The following is a 23,090-nucleotide window of genomic DNA, read 5'->3' as shown; positions in this document are numbered from 1 at the left end:
ATGAGCAAGACACATTTCTTAAAAGAGATAAAGCTACTTTTTGTGACATCAAAAACAAGTTTATCAATAGCAGTGATCACCAATATCCATTTATATCGTTTATGGTTGATGGCTATGTTGTTATACAATCTTTGCAATTTTTTAATGGAATACCTTTTTTTGTACTTAAAATTTATGAAAATCTTACCTTTGAAACATTTCATTATGGGATTAAGTGTCACATTTCTAGCTTAACAGTAAATTGAATCATAACTGTTGACACCTGGTCTAAGTTTGATGAGATACTTCGTTTTTTAAGCTCCTTGAAAATGGACAATAAAAAAGAGGTAATTATGCAACATATTTCAGTTATGGGACCAAAAACTGTTTGAGATAAACTTTATACACCTGAAATACTTATATGCTCTTTTGTATATTTTTCAACATCAAGAGCATTATATAATCGCTTAAGTAATGACTATCAACTTCCAACTATTTCAACACTGACTCGAATTAGTTCAAAAATTTCTAATATTAATGAAAACAAATTTGTTAACTCAATTTTTAACTCTCTTCCGGATAAGCAGAAATTATGTATCACACTACATGATGAAATATATGTTAAAAAACGTTTGCTTTACCAGGGTGGAACTATTTTTGGTAGATCAGAGGATAACCCAGTAGAATTGTCCAAAACATTGTTAGGGATAATGGCTGTTTGTTTAAATGGAGGTCCAAAGGTGTTAATTAAAATGATACCAATATCAAAATTACCATCTGATTTTTTGTTTGAACAGATTAATTTAAACAATCAAATAATTGATTCAGCCAATGCAAATGTAAAAGCTATTATATGTGATGGGAATCGTGTCAATCAGTCTTTTTTTAAAATGTACACATTTGTTCCGGGAAAACCATGGTTAACAGTAGATGGAAAGTATTTACTTTATAATTTTGTACACCTCATAAAAAATATTCGTAATCTTTGGTTAACTGAAAAAACTCAGGAATTAATATTTGACGATAACGGAGTAACCAGGATTGCAAAATGGACTCATTTGAAGCAGCTTTACAATGCAGAATCCAGTAGCTTTCTAAAGTTATCTGACCTGAATGAAATTTCTATTTCTCCTAAACCTGTTGAATGACTGTGTATTGACGGTTTTAAGAGTATTTTCTGAAAAACTTACACTGCTCTTTTGCAACATCCTGACATGATTCATAGTGATGTTAACGACACTGCTATATTTATCAATAAAGTTATTAGTTGGTGGAAAATTTTAAATGTCAAAGCCATTGGTGCTGATACAAGGCATAATGATCCTTTGCAGGCTGTTATCAATAATCCTGATGACAACTGTTTAAATTTAGTACTACAATTTGGTGATATGGCACTTAAAATGGCAGGTCCCAAAGGTAAACGCATTAAACAGCTTTCTAAAGATACTGCAACTTGTATACATCAAACTTGTTATGGACTAGTAGATTTATGTAGATATTTACTTAGCACTACGCAAAACTACGTACTTCTTGGCCAATTTACATCAGATCACCTGGAAAAAGAATATAGTATACTTTGTCAAGGTTCTGGTGGTACATATTTTCTTAGTGTTCAACAAGTTATTGAAAAATTACGTATTAAACATGTATCTTTACTTTTGAAATTAAATTTAGATATTGACAATTTTAATGTGAAGTCTGGTCATCAATGTGCGTTATTCCATTACAAATTGTCTGAAGACTGCTGCGAAATTCTTGATAACTTGCAAGGTCTAGAATCTTCTATTGCTAATGATGTCAAAATGTCACTTATTCACATAGCTGGTTATGTTACACAAAATGATAAAGAACAAACTGATTATGAACTTTTAGATCAAACAAGGTTCTATTATCAGAAATATGGTCAGTTTTCTAAATTTTTAGATCGTGGTGGATTAAAAATTCCAACTGATAATTTGTGCCAATGGACATTTTTTTGTTTTGTAATTTTTCAAATAATTAAAGATCATAATTGCAAAAAATCTTTAAGTAGTTTATTTATGATTATATCAGACCATTATTTATTGGATATGGAAGAACATCATTGTGTAATATTGAGCAACATTTTTTAAAAAAGTTTATGTACCACTGTCACTCCAAGATCTGGCAAAGAACCTGCTCTAAGAGTATTAAAAATCTCTAAGAAGTCTACTTAGTTGTCTACTATTTATAATATATATAGTACTATTTTATAAAAGATTTGTAAAAGTTTCAAATAGTAGTTTGTTTTTTCAGATTTTGTTAACAATTTTAATCAAAATTTATCTAATATTCTTTGTTTGGTTTAATAACATTTCTACTCAATTTAAGAAAATATCAATTTTGTATTTCGATGTTAAAATCAAAATTAAAGGTGTAATAATAATGTAAATGTGTGAAATTTTAAATTAGAAAAAATTTCTTTGTCTTTTATTTACATTGTTTATTACTTAAAAATATTTTTTCTTTCTTTTTCTTTTTTCATGAAAAAAAATTATTAGGCTATACAGAGAATTAAAAATACTTTTTAGTTTTAAAATTACGAAGTTATTATCTTTTTTGCCGTAAAAAAGTAGGCCTCCACAAAAAAATCCGGTTGCGCGATGAATAGGCCTGTTGTAGAGAACGCTATGTATTTATGTCAAACCGAGTTTTTGCGAAATTGAATTCTTCTTCCTTGGAGCTGCTTGACGTCTGATTTGACGCACGTTTCGTCATTAAGGATTTAGCGATTTTACAATTTTTTAAGATATTGTTCATACAGTAACTTTGCGCGTCGCCTGGCTTTTCCAAATCACAAAGATATATAAAGTTACCTACTAAATGTCAGATAAACTCCTTAATGTTGATTTACCACAAAGCAATCAATCCAATGAAATGCTCCGTATGTAATGGATGATCATGTATGGTTTGTTGCTCTTCAGTCAAAGCAGTTCTTAAAACATAAAAACACAATTAAAAGACTTTTAACAATAGCCGTAAAGTTATTCTTATTAGCTTAAACTTTATGTTTATGTTAATAAGAATAACTTTAACAGTTTATGTAATTCCTTGTTTAAACTTTGTCATGCCATAAATCATAATTGCTTAAAAATAGAGCTGTTAATTATTTGGCAGAAAAAGAATAATTATTTCAGTCAAATGCATATTTTCACCTCATTTTCACTTATTGCCTTTAAACTCTTGTAAACATTTAAAACATGCTTCGGAGGAATTTTTTGGTCGGTCATTACATGAGTTACCACGACACAAAGTTAATGCAATACTGTCACATACACTGTGAAAATCGCCATTTTACTGCGAGTTCCGAAGAAACGTTTTGGTAGGATATCACTATATACCATTTAGATTAGTCCTCTCAAATTTTTAAATCGATGAATTATGTCCGAGAAAAGATGTTGGTGTTTGAGTTTTGAACTTAATTTTTCCTATTTTCTATTTTTGAAATTGGAAGAAATTTAATTTTAAACCCTAAAAAAAGTTAAGTTCCTATGCTTAAAGAACATTTTTTAATGAATATAAGTTAATAAAGTATATTTAAGGGACTTTTTTTTTAGCAGAAGTTTTTCATTAAATTTCATATGAAATTTGTGTAGATACTGAATAGTTTCAAATTAGTTAATATTTAAAAATGTAAAAAATCAACAATATTTTTATAAGTAGGGGAACATGGGGCAAGATAACGAACGTTTTGAAAAGCACTTATATCTTATTCAATAACTGTTTCAATAAGTAAAACTTTATCAAAAAGTGGAAAAAAAAATTATGCGTCACATATGTATAAAAAAAACCCATATAAAAATTAAAAATAGCCTGGAAAAAACTCATTAACCAAAGTTACCTCAAACTATCATCTTGTCCCGTATGCGGGGCAAGATGATAGTTTTTTTTGCAGACTCTGGAAGATCTTTGTCTGAAACGGATAAAAATGGTATTCATTTTTATTTTTGACAAACAAAAAGTACTCTTATTCACATTTGAATATTCCATTTTTCCGTTAAAAACGAGCTGCTTTTAACTCCATTTTGAAACTTTTTAAATGATAGTTTTAAAACCATTAATTCAAACCGCTGAAAATATTTACCTGGTTTTTACAAGCGTTAAGAAATACAAAGAACAAAAAAATGACTTAAATAAAAACATACACTGAAAAGCTACTAAATTTATTCATCACAATATATAAAGAAATATAAACCTAAAAATAATGAGTTGTGTTCATCAAATAGTTTTACGAACATCTAATTTACCAGGTAGTTAGTAGCAACTTGATCCCAAAAGTGAAAAAACGCATGCTCTTTAAACCTCTGCATCCACATGAATTCGCTGAGATAGTCAGTATTCATGTCTCTATGTGTTCCAAACATTGCTTTAAATTTTGCTTTGCTGCGACACCACATTGCTTCGACTCAATTAGTTGTCACGTTTGTTGCCGGATATACAAAGTGAAGCAAGTGGTTCACCGTACCATGCTGAAAGCCTTGTGCTCCAAGAGTGTTATAAGCACCCCACATATCACTCCAAATTTCCGTCCCTGGCCTTATCCATCGATGTATGATCGGCAAAAGAGTTGCTGTATCACGTTGAGCAACGGGGATTAAAAAACGTTTTTTTGTTGTTGGCTCGTAACCACCAAATATCCATTGGCCTTCCACAATTCTGCCACGGTTGTATTTGCGGCGAGCAAAAAGAGATTCGTCAATCTCTACAACACAGCCAGGGCCGCCTAATTGCACAGGGTTATTCAAAAGGTAATCTACTGCAACATTTCTGCAAAACTGATTCCAATTGCTAATAGTTTCACTGCATCCAATATCCAATTCTTTTTGAATATCTTCTTGCGACAGTCCCCGACTTTTGCCTGCGCTACGAGCCCATATGTATGTTATTCCAATGATCTTCCACAACTCCAGTTTCGATATCTCAAAAACGCTGCCTTTGCGAATGTTTACAGTCTTTTTACACTTTTTAACAGTACATCTCCAGGTTATTCCATCTACACTGCGTGTGTACAGCTGTTCGCTACACTGCAAGTTGCAAACGGGACAAATCATAACAGTAGTAAGAAAGCCGAATTCTCTCAACCACTTTTTGCATTCTTCGCGATTATTCATAAACCTCGCACCAAGTTGAGTTAACGAGATTTTATCGAACTCATCTACTGTTGGTTTTCTAGCCATTTTGAAATTTCTCTTTATAAAAAACTGGTGACACGAATTTTTTACGCGACTTATAAAACATCAAAACCGTTCGAAAAAATTCCAAATAATTTTATACCTGTCACCTGTTGTTTACTGGTATTAGGCAGTGGCGCAGCAAAACATGGACAAACATCAAAGATGGAGTGTAAAAACTACTTAAAAACTGATTTTGTTTTGCTGATAACACTTCATCCATTTTTTTGTTCTTTATACTTCTTAACGCTTGTAAAAACCAGGTAAATATTTTCAGCGGTTTGAATTAATGGTTGTAAACAATGATATATTAAAAATAACTAGATGTCTAACTTCCGCGTATTTTTTGAAGCAAAAATCGGCCATTATGGGGGGCAAATTTAACAAATCAAAAGCTTCGTATTTGTTTTGTTTTGATAAATAGCGTAAAGATTTTGCCCCCCAAAATGGCCGATTTTTGCTTCACTTTTTCTTATGCCGATTTACGGCAGTTAGACATCTAGTTATTCTTAATATATCATTGGTTGTAAAACTATCATTAAAAAGTTTCAAAATGGAGTTAAAAGCAGCGTCGTTTTTAACCCTTTCATGCACCAATTATTTTTCTGTAACTAACACAACTCATAAAAAATCATCTACAAAATGACAGTGGTACAATGAAATGTTAAAGTAGACTTTTTCTACAGCCTTTTTCAACTCTCCTTCATATAATATTATTGTTTTCAACCGGTTAAAATGCACCATTTGAATTGGGGAAGCTTAGTTTAATTTGTTGTTATACAGCAACCCAGCGCATGAAAGGGTTAACGGAAAAATGGAATATTCAAATGTGAATTAGAGTACTTTTTCTTTGTCAAAAATAAAAATGAATACCATTTTTTTTTCGTTTCAGACAAAGATCTTCCAGAATCTGCAAAAAAAAAAAAAAAAAAAAGGGGGGGGGGGGGATGCGAAACCAGACAAGTGCCGAAATTTTTAGGTTGAATTCACATGTAAGTCTTTAAGTTGCATTCGCTTCAGGTTTTTGATTTTTGGTTTTGATTTATAGTTTTCAGATTACACTTACGAAACGTTACATGCCGATTACGGGGAATAAATTCATTGGTTATTCTTTTAGTTTCAAGGAAATGGAAAAAAAACTTTCGCATCGTGTCAGAATTTACTTTTGGATAAACTGTGATGCTTTTTTCGATTTTACTGCAAAAGAAAGCAAGTAGAAAAAAAAAGATCACCCTACACAATAAAATTGTTTGAGTATTATAGCACTTTTGCAAAAGCAGAAATTGACCTTTTGCAGAGAAACATTAAAAAAAAAGTAAGCTTGATAACAAAACATATTCAGGTTTCCAATATTGTGCCATCATTTTGAACCAATCAACTTTCGGAGATTCTAAGAGTTTGTTAAAGTTTTCTCGCCCACACAAACAATATTTAGTTTTCAACGGTAGAATTAGCGTCAGGTTTATTGAGTATGATAATTCGATGTGTTTATGGCATCAAGTAGTCTTTCTAATGTTATTACATGTAATTTCTTGCACTTAAAACTAAGCATCAGTGTTTTGTCTTTCTGTTAACAACGACCAACAAAGAACAATAGTACATACTTCTACATAAATCATCTGAAATAAATCGAGTTTAAAATTTTTTACACTTAGCCATTCAAAGTTGTAAGATTCCAGTGATGGTATCAAAAGATTTGAAACACTTCAAGAGATTGCACAGAGCTGCTATTTAATTGAATCCGTTTTATCTGTGTTTCGAAAATAACAACTTTACGCCTCAAAACAAAGTTGTCACACCAAAACCCTTCCCTGATTAAATTATGCAAAAAGTTCTATTTTTAACAAGCTGCTTCATGGGTTTTCGGGCAAAACTCAAGGCTGAACTTTTCGGGCAACTAGTTGTTCTCTAAGAAACTACAGGTAGACTCTCATAAAGGAAGATCATTATAGAGAAAGACTCTCATAAAAATTACGCTCCAACGGGATGCGAAATGCTTTTTTAAAGTCCTTATTCTTGATACTCACCTTGACAAGTTCAACGAAAACATCTGGGTTTGAGGCGTGTATAATTTACTATTATTTTTTTTTTCAAGTTTCTCTTTATTGATTTCCACTGATACAATTTGTTGGATTATAACTGATTATGCAATTGCAACCAATATGAAGTCCAAAAAGTGGGAAGGTGATGCTGAGAAATTTATTCCTTTTTTTACAAACAGTAATCGAAGACATTGAAGGTCAACGACGTAAATAGAGAACAATTCAGCAAGTATTGAAACCTTATGGTACTGTTTGTGTTAACTTGTAAACACCTGAAGAAAATCAAGAAACCCTTTGCAACCCAAACATTATGAACGTTTAACAACCTGTAAAATCAATACTTTGAAGAACGTCGTGTTGAACGCAACAAAATTAAGAGCAAAACTATGAAGGTCTATTGTCTGAAATATATGAAAGGTTAAAAAGAACAGGCTGAATTATCACTTAGGAGAAGGCATTAACGTTTTGTTGCTTTTAGTAATTTTTTTTTATAAAGGAGGACGAAACTTTCTGTTTTAATTTGTTTTCTTTAAAGTGAGTGTCATGAACAAATCGAAACAAGATGACTAATTTAACATCTGGCTAGATTTGGACAGCCCGCATTATGCACAAACTGAGTTCGAATGTCAAGAAAAAAAAACTGTGACCTAAGAAAGAAATACACTACCTGCACCTAACCGAAGATCAATAGAACATGGGAAATCTGCAAGAGGAAGTATAAAACATTTAAACAAGAAATGTGACAGTTCGTGAATTTATATATACTTGGATAAATATCTCGAAGTTACGCAGACGAAAAAAGTGATGCAAATCTGTTTATTCATTTGAAGTGTAGCCTGTATGATAATGGTCATATTTACAAATCTAATAAGCATTTGCTCATCTAAAACTTGATCACACTTTGCTTAAAGGAGCAAGGCGAGCGACTTCATCAGGATGATGTGGAAATTCAGCATCAATACCCAAGGATAATAGGATGAAAGCAGGGGAGGTTAACAAATTTCTGAATCTTACGTTACGTCTTTATGTTTCAAGACGTGACGTAAGGTATTGCCCCATCACGTTTTTATCATAGAACTTCAACTTTCTATTTGTTTTAGCTGCAATATCAACCTTGGGATCGATTGTTGGCTTTCAACCTCTATAAATGTTTATGAAAAAAGGAATAACTCTCTCAGCATCACCTTCACAAATTTTTGTTTCATGCCGATTGCAATTGCTACAAAATCTATAATCCAACAAATTGTAGTTGTTGAACTCAATAAAAATAAAATAAAAAAGTAGTAAATTCAAACGCACACGATCTCCTTAAACTTGTGAAGATGAGCATCAAGAATATGGACTTTATGGACTTTAAAGTCCATTTTTTTAAAACCGTGATTTAAAATGAATGTTAAGAAAATTTAATTTAGAATCAATTAAGAGTTAATAGCAGTTATGTTGGAAAGATTGCTTTTTAAACTCCTAAGGAAATTCTTGCGGTCTTAATTAACGCAAAATAGACTGACATGGACTTTAAAAAAATCATTTTGCATCATTTTTGAGCGTAATTTTTGAGTCTAAACTAGTTGCTCAAAAAGTTGAGTGTTTGCCAATCAATATAGAAAAACTTACCCCTTTTGAAATGCAATCAGTCTTCATTTTATTTTTTAATATGAAGCAACTTTTTCAGCTTGAAAGCCTCCAAGACTTTTTTAGCAAGAAAGATCAAGTTACGGCAATTGAACAGGAACAGTTATGGGCGTGACCAGGTGCTAACATTAAGCAGCATCTTCCACAGAGCTTTGAGTAATATGGTGGAGTAATTAGGTTTTTTTGGTTTCGTTTTCACTAATTTAGATCATTGAACTGAATTCGATTCACAACTTTCAAAGTGATATAACTTAAAACTCAATAACACAAATAAGATTTAAAAAAAAAAATCTCATGATTTTAGTTGCGGTTTTATACTATTTTAGTTAAGCATTACTTTCGAACGGAACCAGTCAAATAGTTGGACTGGATGCTAGATCAGGTTTTATAAAGTAGAAAAAAGTAAGACTTAAGGCTGCAGTGCCTTAATTCTTATAAAAAAAACATATATAGATTAAGCATCTGCGTCTCGTTATTTTTTTATTCGAGACGAGACGATGATATCCGGGACACAATTTTTAAATTCCGAGACAAAATTACTGTCCCGATTTATAACTTTATTCCGGGACAGTTTTTTCCCTTGTTTCGTTATTTTTACCGGGAGCATTTCTCGTCTCGTTATGCTTTTCCCGGTTCATTTAGAGAAAACGATTCCGAGACGCACACCCTTAATATAGATGAAGATAAGAAAGTTTATTAGATAGGATGACATCTTTTAGAGATGTAAAAAATATTCTTTATTTTTAACTGATTTTCATGAATCTGATGGATGATCCTGTTTAAATCATTAAAGAAAATCACGATAATAAAGGGTGTTTTTTTTAGAGGTATAGAACTTTAAGTTGGCATTACTGTTCAAGATGGCGACCGATTTAACAGGTGACAAGTGATTTATTCTCAGTTTGGTTTGGCAATTCATCATGAATAGACTCATGCCTGAACAACGCTTGCAAATAGTTCAATTTTATTTCGAAAATAATGGTTCTGTGCGGAATACATATCGCGCTCTACGTCCATTTTATCCTCGACAAAATCATCCATCAGAGCAGTTAATTCGATTAACCATGGAACGTTTTCGCACCACGTTTACTCTCATTGATAACTCGCATCCCAAGAGACGCCGTACGGTGCGTACAGAAGAAGCTATTGCTACTGTAGAGCGTAGCATTGCGGAAGACCCGAATGAGTCTATCCGCCATCGAGCACAGGAATTGGATCTGTGTCCATCCTCTGTATGGAAGATTTTGCGGAAGGATCTTGGTATGCGTGCTTACAAAATCCAACTCGTGCAAGAATTGAAGCCAAACGATCATCAAGCAAGGCGTAGATTCGTCGAATGGGCCCAAAACGAGATTGCCGTTGTTCCCGATTTTCATAAGCGAATTTTCTTTAGCGATGAAGCGCACTTCTGGTTGAATGGTTACGTCAACAAACAAAACTGCCGCATTTGGAGTGAAGATAATCCTCAAGTGTATGTCAAAACACCGTTACATCCAGAAAAAATGACTGTTTGGTGCGCTTTATGGGCTGGTGGAATCATTGGTCCGTACTTCTTCAAAAATGATGATGGCCAGAACGTTACAGTCAATGGTGATAGGTGTAGAGCCATGATTACAAACTTTTTCATTCCGGAATTGAACAACCATGATGTCCAGGAGCTGTGGTTTCAACAAGACGGCGCAACATGTCACACAGCTCGTGCCACAATCGATTTATTGAAAGACACGTTTGGTGACCGCCTAATTTCACGTTTTGGACCTGTGAATTGGCCTCCAAGATCTTGTGATTTAACACCGCTAGACTACTTTCTGTGGGGCTATGTAAAGTCATTGGTCTATGCGGATAAGCCACAAACGCTTGACCATTTGGAAGACAACATTCGCCGTGTTATTGCCGATATACGGCCACAAATGTTGGAAAAAGTCATCGAAAATTGGACGTCCAGATTGGACTACATCCGAGCCAGCCGTGGCGGTCATATGCCAGAAATTATATTTAAAATGTAATGCCACAAGATTATCACACCCATTGACAGAAGAAAAGAATTACTCTGGCAAGCTCCAGAAAAACCCTTTGGTGGGAGCAATTTTGGCATTTTCCTGATCTCAAAACTATAAAAACTGAAATCATCTATCGCCGTCCGCAGAAGAAAAGTGTGTTTAAAATTTTGCTTATTCTTAAAAAATTGAAAATGACAGCATTCAATATTTATTGGCATTTTTACAGTATTATAAATATTCTTTATTCTAGATTGGCATAAAAAACACAAAAGGTAACTGTTTAACAAAAAATTGCAAAAGATTATATAACAAATCAAGTTTTTAAACACTATTTTTTTCTAAAACAAAAGATATTCAATAGTTGCTATAAAATAATCTGCAAAATCAGAAGAAACTACAACGGAAAATTGCATCTTTGATAGTTTCATCAATGATCCTTAAGTTATGGTTGAGTACAACAGCTTTTACTCAACAAGTTATCCAAGAGTGAAAAAAGCAGTTTTTCTCATTGAAGTATTAGAAAATGTGCACTATTTTCTAGTATTCATACTTTTCTCTTTCTTACAAGCTTTTGCTGTTGTAGTCAACCAAACAGGTTTGTAGCCACTTCCCATATTCAGGATGATCAATTGGCCTTTTGTATCTACTCCAGTGTAATTTGAAGTTGTGGTGCATAGCCTCTACTGCCTGCTCACTGTATTTTCCTAGTGGTTCCCTTTGTTTTTCAATGAACTCTTTCACGTGGAAAAATACTGCATGAACCTTTGGAGTGATTCTTCCTCTTGTCAGAGACAAGAATGCAGTGTGAAATTTATCAATTCTTTCTACATAGTCAGGTTCCAATTTGTTTCCAAAGCATGCAGAAACTACAGAATCAAATTTTTGCAGTGTGTCAATTGTATCAAAGATGTCAAATGCGCTATCTTGTTCTGCCATTCTCTGAAGAAGATCCACATTCTTCAGCATTTTCTTGCATTCATTGCCAGCAAACTGCCCACCATGAAAAGGCTGTGGTTTGATATGTAGATCATTTAGCCAAGCTGAGACGTTTGGCCAAGACTCCCTTAGAATGTTGTAAAGATGGTTTACAACACCCAGAAGTAGGTGAAGTTCCATTGGTGGAATGACGTCCAAGACAAGTGTGCTGTCTGGTACATTTAGAAGTGGCAAGTTGACAACATTTTTGAATAGCTTAGCTTTCTTCAAATCCTGACCATTTGCATTGAAATCCTCAAAGCATCGTCTCAAAGAGCCAAATGTTCGAGGGGTGCCACATTGGGCTAAATTCTTGTGAGAGGCATCACACCATGTGCAAGGGTGAGAGCTGGCATGTGACTGAAGGCCGCAAACAATGTTGGCTAACTTCAAATCTGTTGAGAGAAGGAGGTCAACTTTCTCGATTACAAGAAGATTGAGGATCTTTTGAATATTACTGTAATTTTCATGCACATCCTCAGCAATTGCAACTAGCAGCTGCTTCTTGACTCCACTGTCCCTGGCAGTTGGTGTGGCTAAAGTTTTCTTGTTTGGTGGTGACCCTGCCTCCATGCTCTGCTCTGCCTCTTGAATGCCCAAACTTACTTTCAAGAAACCACCACCACCATCAAGGCCAAGCTTTACAATGTGTGATGAATAGATTTGTCTTCTCAACAGAACATCATTGAGGAGATCTGCAAGATCTTTGCAATGCACAACAATTTGTTGGCGTTTCTGCAACTTATCATTACTGACCTGAATTTTTGTTTGGATAAAATGTTTGACAGGCCTGTGTTAACTTGCACTTGCACAAGATCCTGAGTGCTCAAGATAGGACCATCACCAAAGAGTCTTTTTGTTTTTAATGAACCTGAAAGTTATCATTACATCACATTATTGTCTTGATTGTATTACATTCATAATAATGCCATTAAATTTTTTTAACTCTAGCGAAAAGCAACTGTCTCACTCAGTTGACTTATGTTTCACTAATTGAAAGATACTTAAATCACCTTTAGTTAGTGGTAGGGGGCGACCACCACCTGCATGAGACAGTCTGATTGTCCCATGTGGAGAGGATTTTTTGGCTGCAACAATAGTGGATGCAATTTGCTCAGAGACTTTAGAATCCGTGATGGCTAGTTGTCTCATATTTTCTCGAAATGTAAATGTGTTACAGTTGTGTGAGATGCCTCTTCCAATAATGGAGAGGCAGTCTGAGCATCTTCTTTGAGTTTGGCCTGTTTCCAATTTTTCTTGATCTTCAAGTGGGTGCTTTTGAAAAACTTTCATTCGACCAATCTGGCAGATTAGGCAGTCACAGTTGTTGCCTCTTGTTGAAGGTCGAACTTTGACAGATGTGAAGTCAAAAAGAGGTGGTAAATTGACTTCTGCTCCATTCTTCTTCTTTCCTATGGTTATTCGGCAAGTATCGCATATTCCAAGAGGCACTCTGTTGTCAGCAAAATCAAGACTTGATGAAAGTATGCTCAACACATCATCCATCATAGATTTTGTGAGAACTCTGAAAACAATACATAAAGCTCATCAGATAATGTATATCAAAAGAATTTTATGTTAAATATTCAAATGAAGAAATAAATGTTTTATAAATAAATCAAATTATTAAAGAAAAAGGAAAAAATAACACAATACCTTAAGCTCTTTCTCATGCAGAGAAAACAGACGGTTTTTCTGCAGTCATCGTGTGATTTGGCTTGATTTGGCATTCTTTTGCTTCAATTTAGGTTTAGAAACTGAAAAAACTATTCTTTTAAAAAATTATTCCATAACAATACTGAAATGTAGATTTTTTAGTGCGCAATTTAAAATTTGAGTAACAGCATAAATTTAAAAATGATAATTGCTGTTTCTTGGATTTGATAAAAGTTATATAGTTTCAAAATTAAAAATTTTTTTTTAATTTTGGTTAAATTACAGCATGGAAGTTACAAACAATATTCAATTAATGATCGCAAAATTTTATACTGAATACCTAAAGTTAGCGTAACAAAAGAGCAATGTAGATCTTTAATAATTGCTCATTCTCAGATTTAATAAAAATGAAATTATTTGCAGTTTTATATTCTAATTAGTTTCTCTAACCAGATTATATGTTTTTAATTGTTTTTAATATGAAAATCTAAGGTTACTGCGGCTGTAAAAATGCCAAAAACTTTTAATGCTGTCATTTGCTGTTTTTTATAAAGCATAAATTTAAAAATGAAATTTCTTTCACGGACGGTGATGGATGATTTCAGTTTTTATAGTTTTGAGATCAGGAAAGTGTCAAAATTGCTCCCACCAAAGGGTTTTTCTGGAGCTTGCCAGAGTAATTCTTTTCTTCTGCCAATGGGTGTGTTATCTTTCTAATAAATAAAAATTCTTGTCAATCGAATAATCCATCGTTGTTTTATTGCAATTTAAAGTTCTATACCTCTAAAAAAAACACCCTTTACTTGTGATAAACGACGAATGTGAATATTCTGAAAAATGTTAAAAATGTTAAACTAATTTCTAGTAAGGAGCGTTTATTTTACGGATAAATTGCAGATTTACAACTTCCAAAAATATAAATTATGTAAGTAAACTAATTTAAAAAAAAAAAAAAAAAAAAAAAATAGAGATAAACATAAAACTTACAAACAAACAAAAATTCCAGTCATCAAAATGATTTATTACAAAATTTAAATTTAAAACACAAACAATAAACAACACTCAAAAAAAAAAAAATTAACATTACAAAAGTACGTTTTAAAAATTGCAATCAACAAATAAACTTCGTAGAAAATCATTTAAATAATTCGTGCTCGATTGACATCAAAAAAATAAAAAAGCAGAAGGATTCAACATGAACAAGTGAGTTTCAACGGCAAAGGCTTTAGTTCAAATATAGCACCGTACGGTCTATAAAATGGAAATTGACGCTGCTTTGCGCTCTGTAATGAATGACAATCGTCAACAATATGTCCGTTTAAATAAACGTCGTCGTATATATCACTCATTAAATCTATGTTTACGTTTTGCAACACTTGCCGGTTATTTCGAATAAACTCTCGCTTGGACATTTTCGTCTTGACGTGAGGGCTGTACAAATCCACACTGAGAAGTATTATTGAGTAGCATATAACACTTAGTTGCTCTAAATGTAAAAAATTGCTATTGTAACCTATAGTCACAAAACACTGGTCAATTTGTTAAATATTTTGAAAAGGTGATTGTAACGAAATTTGTAATTAACAAACTGCCAGCCTTGAGTTTAGGACCAAAAGAGAAATAAAAAAACATGAGTAAGAAGCTGGTGAAAACAAATGAACGCTTATTAAACATAAAATTGACTAGTTGATATAACAAATTACATTATTACCAGAGGATAATATTGTCCGACATAAAAAAAAAAGATGATATCCAGCATCTCCTTCTTTTATGTCTTACACTAGTGGCAGACTTGTTAAAATGAACTCAATAGAAAACTGAAGCCTTGTTTCTAAATTTATTCTATTTATTTTTATCAATATTGAGTGAAGATAAAAGCCAGCAGTTACATTGATGGTTTTAGGCAGATTTTTATCTTTTTAAGAAAAAGAAATGGTATATTAACTTTTCTTACTCATAGATGTGTAGATGCCAAAAATAGATTGTGTAGGTGCCAAAATAGAGTTCCAATTAAATGAATTAAACTGTATTAAATAAAAATCTGAATTAAATAAAAATCTAGGGTTTGAGAGACCAAAGACCAATATCAGAGATTATTTTTTAGCCAGAGGCTGGATAGGAAGCTTAAAAAACCTATGGATACTTTTTATAAATTTTAACTATCCCAAAAAAAATCTTTTACAGCAAAAAATGCTGTAAAAGATTTTTGTGAGATATCAAAGTACTGCTGAATTTTTTTTATTTTTAAAATATAATAAAACATAAATGATTTTATTTTAGATTTTTAGTTTATTCTACTAAAAACTTATTCATTATTGCAGAATACTTTTTTTATTGTATTCAAAGTTCATTATAAGACATATACAATAAACTTACAAATACAATAATACACTTTTTAGATGGACTTAGAGTTTGTACATGTTTCAAAGTAAAAGACTATGAAGAAAAACAAAAAAAAAAAACAACAGTGATTGCTAAAAAGAAATTTAAAAAGAGTATTTCAGTAAGAGGAATTTGGTTGAACAGTTTTATTACATTAGATGAGAGTTCTAATAGTACCTCTCCCATTTGGAAAGCTACAGATGAAGATATTGCCTGGTATAAAGCTCTCAGTAACAGAATACTTGAAGAATAAGTGAGAGATAATATGCATGATTCCAGTGTAAGTAAAAAAAAGTAAGAAAGGATAATAAACAGATGGCATAGAGAAGAATGATAAAGGAGAAGAAAAATGAATGATGAAAAAAATGTTCAATTGGTTGATTGTGGTGAAACCTGGCAGTTCTATAGATTCTTCATCAAAATTCTCATAAAAAGCAATCCTTTAATATTAAAAAAAAAAAAGCAGCTAGGAGAAAGGAAAGATACTGATTCAAATACTATCACTCTGATTTTAAGAAATTATACTTCTTATCCTATGATATCAGCAACTGCAGACAGAACTAAACTATCCAATTCTAATTTAATTATGAATACTTTTTTTTTACAGTAATTCTAGTTCTAAGTTGGTTTTGAAATTTAAAAAAAAAAAAATCTCAAACTTTAAATTTTATTTTTTTACATAAGTGGTGTGAAACCTGAGGATGTGAACTTTCAAAAAATACCATAAAAAGATCAGGAAAGCTAAATAGACAAGTGAATGCAAGAAGAATAATAACAAAGTTTAATAGTAAATTAGATCAATTGACTCTTCTCTTGGATGGGAAAATTTTTGTTTTAGATTTCCGACCAAAAGTTTGAGTATTTAAGTGTAAGTTTTTGTAAGAAAAAGGGGTTTTATTAATACTCATATGGTCCATGTTCAAAGCAAAAAAAAAAAGTTTGTAGAGAAATATAGATGCTATAAGTTCAATGGTGGCAAAACGGGACCAGTAGAAAACATAATTACAAAAGTATTGATGTACCTGATACTTTTAGACATATGACTTAGCAAACAAGATATATAAAACATTATTTCTTAATAGTGTTTTTAATGTAATCTTTTCAACTAAAAAATCTACAAGAAACTTTCAGACTTGTATAAACTTTGGGGGACCTGCAAAAAGATAACTCAAGATGTTTATAAGCACAATATTAGCAATTTTACAAGCTGATGCACTTATGAAAATGTAAGATATGAACTTTTTAAAGCCTTCCTTTTTCATAAAATTGAACTTCTACATGCATAATTTAAAAGTTCATAATTTACATCCATCTTCATAAATCATTTTGAAACAAAATTATCTCCTGAAATAACTTAATGTTCATGAATTCATAATTTAAATACACTTTGGTTTTGTTTTAAATTAGTACAAAGCTTTAAAATATACCTTCAAATATAATTATGAAATCTATTACTAATCATGAAATAACATGTAGAAACAAGAAATATGTTTTTGTTCTCAATTCGGCATAAAAGATATCAGATAATATTCGCTTTGGAAACTAATATTTCACTAATGATAGTGTAGAGTCAAATTAAAAAGATTTTATTGTGTGTAATGGATTTTATTATTAGTACTAATTTGCACATAATATGTAAAAGCAACTCATAACATAACCCAAGGATTATTTTACTAATAAACTTCTAGGGTTAAGCCTAAAAAAAATTAGAGGCTGTGCATTTTGATATTGTTAAACCTAATGACCACTGAAGGATCTGAACTTAGAAATATATTTCTGTTTTGTACTGAAGGCTGAAGGCCTGGGGTTGGATCACCTAACTTCTTGAGTCCTTCCAAGCACTGTATCTCTTAAGGTCTCGAATTTTAAGTGCTGATTTCAAATTTTTTATAAGGAAAAAAAAAATTAGAAGTCTTTTTTTTTTTTAATTTTTTTTGATAAAAAAGAATGATCACCTCTATTTAAACCACACTGAGGATTGCATTCTAAATATTTTCTTCCAATTAAATCAATTAAAAGTTGAAGAAACTCTCCTCTTTGCTCTGGTGGTTTCACCTTTTTGAAAATCCTCCTGTAAAGAAGCATCTTAAAATTTACTTAAAATTACAAAAGAATAATGAACTAAAGAAGGAAAAAGGTTTATCAATAATACTAGGAACTCAGGAAATTATTTCAATATAAAGGAATAAAGTCACCTCAGGCTGTCACAAATTGTTAAGGAAGAAAAACTCTGCATTTCAACCAGTTTCTCTAAAATATCTTGTCTGAAGAAAGAAAAGTAAAATCAAATATTTTTTTTTAAATCAAGAATTTAAAAAAAGTTAAAAAGAAATGAAATAAATTTTTTAACTTTTTCATAAGAAAAAGAAATTTTTATCTTCTGCATTAAGAGGAAGCATCTTATGGAAGCATCTTAAGGAAGCATCTCATGGAAGGAACATATTTTATTGATAATATTGTAGATGGGTTGCATGTTAATTTATCAAATAACATGGTATTTCATTTGATTTTATAAAAACAAAAACAAATTTATTTCAAAATTAATTTACATTTCATAAAAATTAAAAATATAATTAATTTTTGTTCTTCAAAATTAGAGAGCGTGTTAATTATTTATTATTGAAATTTTATTGATAAAAGTTATTCAACCACAACCTGTCTGTTAATAAGATTTGAACACTTCTGCTATTAAGAGATGCACCATTGATAAACATTGCAATATCTTTAGGAGAATCTTCAAGAACATCATTTTCCACTAGCAACTTTATGCTCTAAAAAAATTTATATAATCAGATAGAGGTCAATAAAATCAGATAGAGGTCAATAAAAAAAAAAGGTAAAATGAGATGGAGTTCAACAAAAAATATAATATAATAATAAGCCAATGATAAATAAAAATTCAGATAAAAATTTAATAAATCTATTTTTAAAGATTTGTACCTCATGTGGTCGAAATGCAAATAGCAGTGATGTTTCATCAAGAAGTAGATATAAACTTTTGTAAACAGGTTTCTAAGAAAAAAGTTTATACATTAGCTTAAATCAGTTAAGTTAATGATTGATTTATAAATAAATTTATAGATATATAGTAAAATGGAAACATAAAATAAATCATATTACTTCTTTAAACCTTGTTTTACTAGAGCCGGTTTTCTTAAGTTTTTCATAAATTGATGTGTAAGTCCATTTTGAATAGCATAACCTGGGTTAAATTCAATATATATATATATATATATATATATATATATATATATATATATATATATATATATATATATATATATATATATATATATATATATATATATATATATATATATATGTATGTATAATCTGTGTGTGTTTGTGTATGTGTTTGTGTGTGTGTATGTGTGTATGTTTATATTTTCTTATCAAACAAAATTAAAATATACCCTTTCCACAGTGTATCGTCATCACCTAAATCTTTCCAAACACAAGAAGCCAAGCAAAGATCGGTAGCATTAAGATTAGATAAAATAGAAATAGCAATTTCAGGAGGCATCTCATTTAAATCTTGAAATTGCTGTTGGACGCTGCAGTTCAGATTCCTCTTAGATTGGGAATAGCTATTAACTTGCCCCATTTTATTCCTCTAGCTAGGTAGGTGTATATAATACATAAGTCCTTATGAATCAGTTGCTTTAAAAAATTTTTAGCACCATTTTTTTTTGTTGCTTTAACCGCAATTTTTATTTAATTTTTTTTTATTAGTTGTTCTGTTGTTTTTACCACTTAACTTTTTCCTCACTAAGTATTATTCGATTTCACATAAATATGTTTGTATATTTTGCTGACAGAGGCAGTTCCAAACTTTATTCACGCGTTTTGATACACATATCATGATTTGACGTTCAATATTATATACAAGCTGGAATTCCGATGCAATACCCCGGGTTTTCCAGCTATTAAATATAAGACTATATTATATTAATCAAAATGAATTTGTAGCTAAGTGGTCATGTTTTTGGGAACTAAACCACACTACAGTAATCTAACTTTTTCGCAACAAACACATCGATAAATCACAATAATCTCTCAAAACAAAAACCTGCTTTCAAATTTTCTCGTTCATTTATACCCTATACTTTTACAAAAATATCCCTCAAAAATCGTCATAAAAAACCGCTAACACATATTTACAATCTTTTGGTTTTCAATAGCAAAGCCATTAAAATTATTAGCACCGAAATCACCTTCTCGCCGGAGGCAAGGAGGGTCGAAGCGAGCTGGAACTTGGTTACAGCCATAAGCACCTTGAACATAAAAGCTGGGGGGTCCAAACCTGGCCTTAAACCTCCCCTGGGAGAAATTAGACCAGTGTGCAAAATTTGGTGAGAATCGGATCAAAACTGTGGAATTGTATAGCGCAAATACATATATAATTTAATCTTTATATATAAGATTTCTGTTATAAGATTTACATGCAGAACACCGTGAATAAAGTTGCGAAATTATTCACGATATCATTATATAACTATTAGTAAATTATTAGTAAATTAGATCCTGCAAGTTCTAGGTTGAAATCTAAGTTGCGAATAAATAATTTTGGGAGAGATAAAAGTTTTTTTTCATCGTGATGTTATGAAGAAAAATAATTATCGTAGAAAAATTGTCTACAGCAAGATCACGTTTGATTAATAGTAATACTAATCCAAATTGTGTTTTGCTGCCGTTTTGGATCGAAAAGAGATTTTTTTGGTTTTCAATCAACTAAACTTCTCATTGCAATTTGTATACCATAGCAATGTGTATCTCATAGCGATGTGTATATGCTGCACATGTATCGGGAAAAGTGAAGTAAATTTTGCAAAGTTATTGAATAAATTTTTCAAACCTTAAGATATTTTTTCTATCAAGATTTGGTATATTTTGCATAAACTTCTAAATGGAGCTTTTAATTCTAAAGATATTTGATATTTAATAAGATATTTGTGATGAGTCAAAAAAATGAAAATAAGTGCTACGTTAAAAGTCATTAAAAAGATCATCTTATTATACTCTGAGAGAATGAAATACGTTTCAGTTTTGAAGCGTGCTGTTTAATGTTCAATTATTTCATCTCCACCAAGTTCACCTGACATTCTGACATTTTCTTTTTACAATTCTCTTTTATCTCAACATCAAGTTGGGAAAATTTTTCGCTAACAAATGAATTGACAGCTATATTTAAGTTTTCAAAAGCCTAATCGCTTTTATTAAAAAACTTCTTGCCATATCGATCAGTACTTTTTCAAGTGCAGTTTATTTGCATTGAAAATGAAAGTTTGACAACAAGAACATATTATCCAGCAGTTTCGGTAAAGAAGTATGATAAAAAAACAAGAATACAGCAATTAATTTCTCCGATCAAAACAGAACCAACAGAGCTTCTGCTCTGATGTTCATATTATGTTCCTTCAGCTCTCCTAAATTTACATTTTCCAAAACAGATAGAAATAGTAGCGAATTATCCAACCACTGTGTCCACTGCATTCTTCTAACCTGCCCAGTTTGTAACGGAAAAGCTTTTCAGAGTACCAACTATCGATTCATATTGTATTTTTTGATCCTCATCTAGAGGATGTAGCCTCGAGGATGATGCCGAGGATGTAGCCTCGAGTACCGAGGATGTAGCCTCAGCAAACTAGAAGTTAGGAGAGTTTAAATTTTTTTTTTTTTGTTCTGAAAAACAACCATACAGCAATATTTACAAGAATTACTTCAGTTTTTACCAAATTCAAAGCACGTGCGCAACAGTGATCATATATGGTATTATGTATGGCATTAACATTAGGCCATATGGTTATATGATATTAGGCAAAAGTGTCTTAATGAGTGTTTGAAAGCCGTTGCTAATTTCAGATATCAGGGAAGCCCCATCTTATGACTGCGAAATAATATTACAAAATGTCAATATCTCGATTTTTTAGCTTCATTAAAATTTCATCAGAAAACACTACCGCTGTTTTCCGAAATGTAAAATCATTAAACATTCTGTTTTTAAAACCAAAGAAACTGTCATCGTTTTCTTTTTTCTTTCATTTCCATTCCTAAACATTATGTATACAAATTATTTTAAACATTTCGTCTTAAATGATTTTTTGGAAATTGAAATGGTTTATTGCAGCCTGATTAGTATGGTGCTAATTTCCGGATCAGTTGTTTGATCTTACGCTCGTGTTAATTTAGACTTCTGATACTAGAGATGTCCGATTGTAGAAAAATTGCTTTCTAAATATCTGCAATTTTTTCGTTTTCCACTGATAAAAAATCCAGATTAGACTTGTTATGCTGGAAATAGTTTGTGTTTCAGTCTTATAGAATTTGTATCTATATCTGATATGGATAGTTCAGCTTTGTAATGATTATTTGATACTTGCTTATTTTCAGCATGAACCTCAGTTTATTGAAGTATGGGTTGCAGTTTGATAATAAATGTATATATTTATTTGCGTCAAACTTGGGATCAGGTTTTTTTAATAATTTACATCTAGATGCCTTCACTTCATTAATTATTTTCAATAATCAAACTTAACTTGATTTGTTTGTATAATAAAATCTTAAGAAACGAAACTTTCTTAAAGCTAAGGACTTAGTTTGGTCACACCACGGTACCGTAAAAAAAAAAAAAAAGATCATCGTATAATTACTTTACAACGTATAGCGTTCGACGTTACGACATTACGAAGTTCAAAACAAACTTTTGAATATCAGGAAAAAGCAAACTATTTTAGGCAACTGTAATTTTTTGAAATTTATTAGAGCAATCAGCGCAGATGAGGGAAATGAAAAAAGAAACTTCAAATAGCGTTCTTTTTGTGTCAGAAGATGATAATTTAAATATTAAGAAAGGTTTTTATTGAACTTTATGAGAAACCATCATTTGTGAAACCGTCGTGTAGGGATTCAAAGATATTTTTTATGACGTTTCCTCAACCTAGATAATTGCCGAGGTCAAACGTATAACTAGGTTGACAAAATAATAGAAAAGCATTGTAAAGCTTCAACCCAAATAAGCGCGGATTGTCAAAGTTTTAAGAATATAGCAGAGCAATCTTTGACTAAAGACTGCATGATTGTTTGATTGTTCTAACTTCATCGAGTTTTCTCATTAACGTGAATAGCTGCTCGGAAAAAGAAAATTTAATAAAAAACAAATTATTTTTATTTGATTAAAAAAAAACTAAAAAGAAACTTATTTAGATGAAATTTGTGCAACAAAGGTGGACACTTCG

General features: G+C 31.4%; 3 protein-coding genes across 5 annotated transcripts; 1 reads left to right on the top strand and 2 right to left on the bottom strand.

The window, feature by feature from the left end:
- The first annotated feature begins 206 nt into the window (after window positions 1–206).
- On the top strand, window positions 207–2,183 carry LOC149891572 (uncharacterized). The gene is made up of 2 exons (XM_090079471.1): window positions 207–1,563; window positions 1,654–2,183. Exons 1-2 carry the CDS (start codon window positions 1,194–1,196, stop codon window positions 2,088–2,090), a joined length of 807 nt encoding a protein of 268 aa, XP_089935597.1. The 5' UTR covers window positions 207–1,193; the 3' UTR covers window positions 2,091–2,183.
- Window positions 2,184–4,403: 2,220 nt separating this feature from the next.
- LOC149891571 (uncharacterized) lies at window positions 4,404–5,174 on the bottom strand. Its single transcript, XM_090077960.1, has one exon. The coding sequence runs from the start codon at window positions 5,172–5,174 to the stop codon at window positions 4,404–4,406; it is 771 nt and encodes a 256-aa protein (XP_089934086.1).
- A 9,157-nt stretch (window positions 5,175–14,331) lies between these two features.
- Window positions 14,332–19,717, bottom strand: LOC145192246 (F-box only protein 8-like). Of its 3 annotated transcripts, XM_090079802.1 has the most exons (7): window positions 19,269–19,717; window positions 18,976–19,057; window positions 18,796–18,867; window positions 18,511–18,626; window positions 18,051–18,119; window positions 17,811–17,926; window positions 14,332–14,959 (listed from the first exon to the last, which is right to left on the bottom strand). In XM_090079802.1, exons 1-7 carry the CDS (start codon window positions 19,457–19,459, stop codon window positions 14,664–14,666), a joined length of 942 nt encoding a protein of 313 aa, XP_089935928.1. In that variant the 5' UTR covers window positions 19,460–19,717; the 3' UTR covers window positions 14,332–14,663. The 3 variants fall into 3 exon arrangements, with proteins under 3 accessions (XP_089935928.1, XP_089935930.1, XP_089935929.1); XM_090079803.1 differs by lacking the exon at window positions 17,811–17,926 and having other exon boundaries at window positions 14,480–14,959; XM_090079804.1 differs by lacking the exons at window positions 17,811–17,926; window positions 18,051–18,119.
- Between the last annotated feature and the right edge of the window lie 3,373 nt (window positions 19,718–23,090).

The sequence above is a fragment of the Hydra viridissima genome, unplaced genomic scaffold (genome assembly GCF_058129835.1).
Source record: "Hydra viridissima isolate aposymbiotic clone 2 unplaced genomic scaffold, HvirCarnegie_v1 scaffold_2, whole genome shotgun sequence".
Lineage (NCBI taxonomy): Eukaryota > Metazoa > Cnidaria > Hydrozoa > Anthoathecata > Hydridae > Hydra > Hydra viridissima.
This window is presented reverse-complemented; position numbering and strand designations above follow the sequence as displayed.

Excerpts from the sequence above, each read along its gene's own strand:
- LOC149891571 (XM_090077960.1), bottom strand. The coding sequence starts at position 5,174 with ATGGCTAGAAAACCAACAGTAGATGAGTTCGATAAAATCTCGTTAACT.
- LOC149891572 (XM_090079471.1), top strand. The coding sequence starts at position 1,194 with ATGATTCATAGTGATGTTAACGACACTGCTATATTTATCAATAAAGTT. Across the intron at positions 1,564-1,653 it reads ATATAGTATACTTTGTCAAG|ATATTGACAATTTTAATGTG; the intron begins GTTCTGGTGGTA and ends AATTAAATTTAG.
- LOC145192246 (XM_090079802.1), bottom strand. The coding sequence starts at position 19,459 with ATGGGGCAAGTTAATAGCTATTCCCAATCTAAGAGGAATCTGAACTGC. Across the intron at positions 18,120-18,510 it reads CAAATCTTATTAACAGACAG|ACAAGATATTTTAGAGAAAC; the intron begins GTTGTGGTTGAA and ends TTCTTTCTTCAG. Across the intron at positions 17,927-18,050 it reads ACAATTTGTGACAGCCTGAG|GAGGATTTTCAAAAAGGTGA; the intron begins GTGACTTTATTC and ends GCTTCTTTACAG.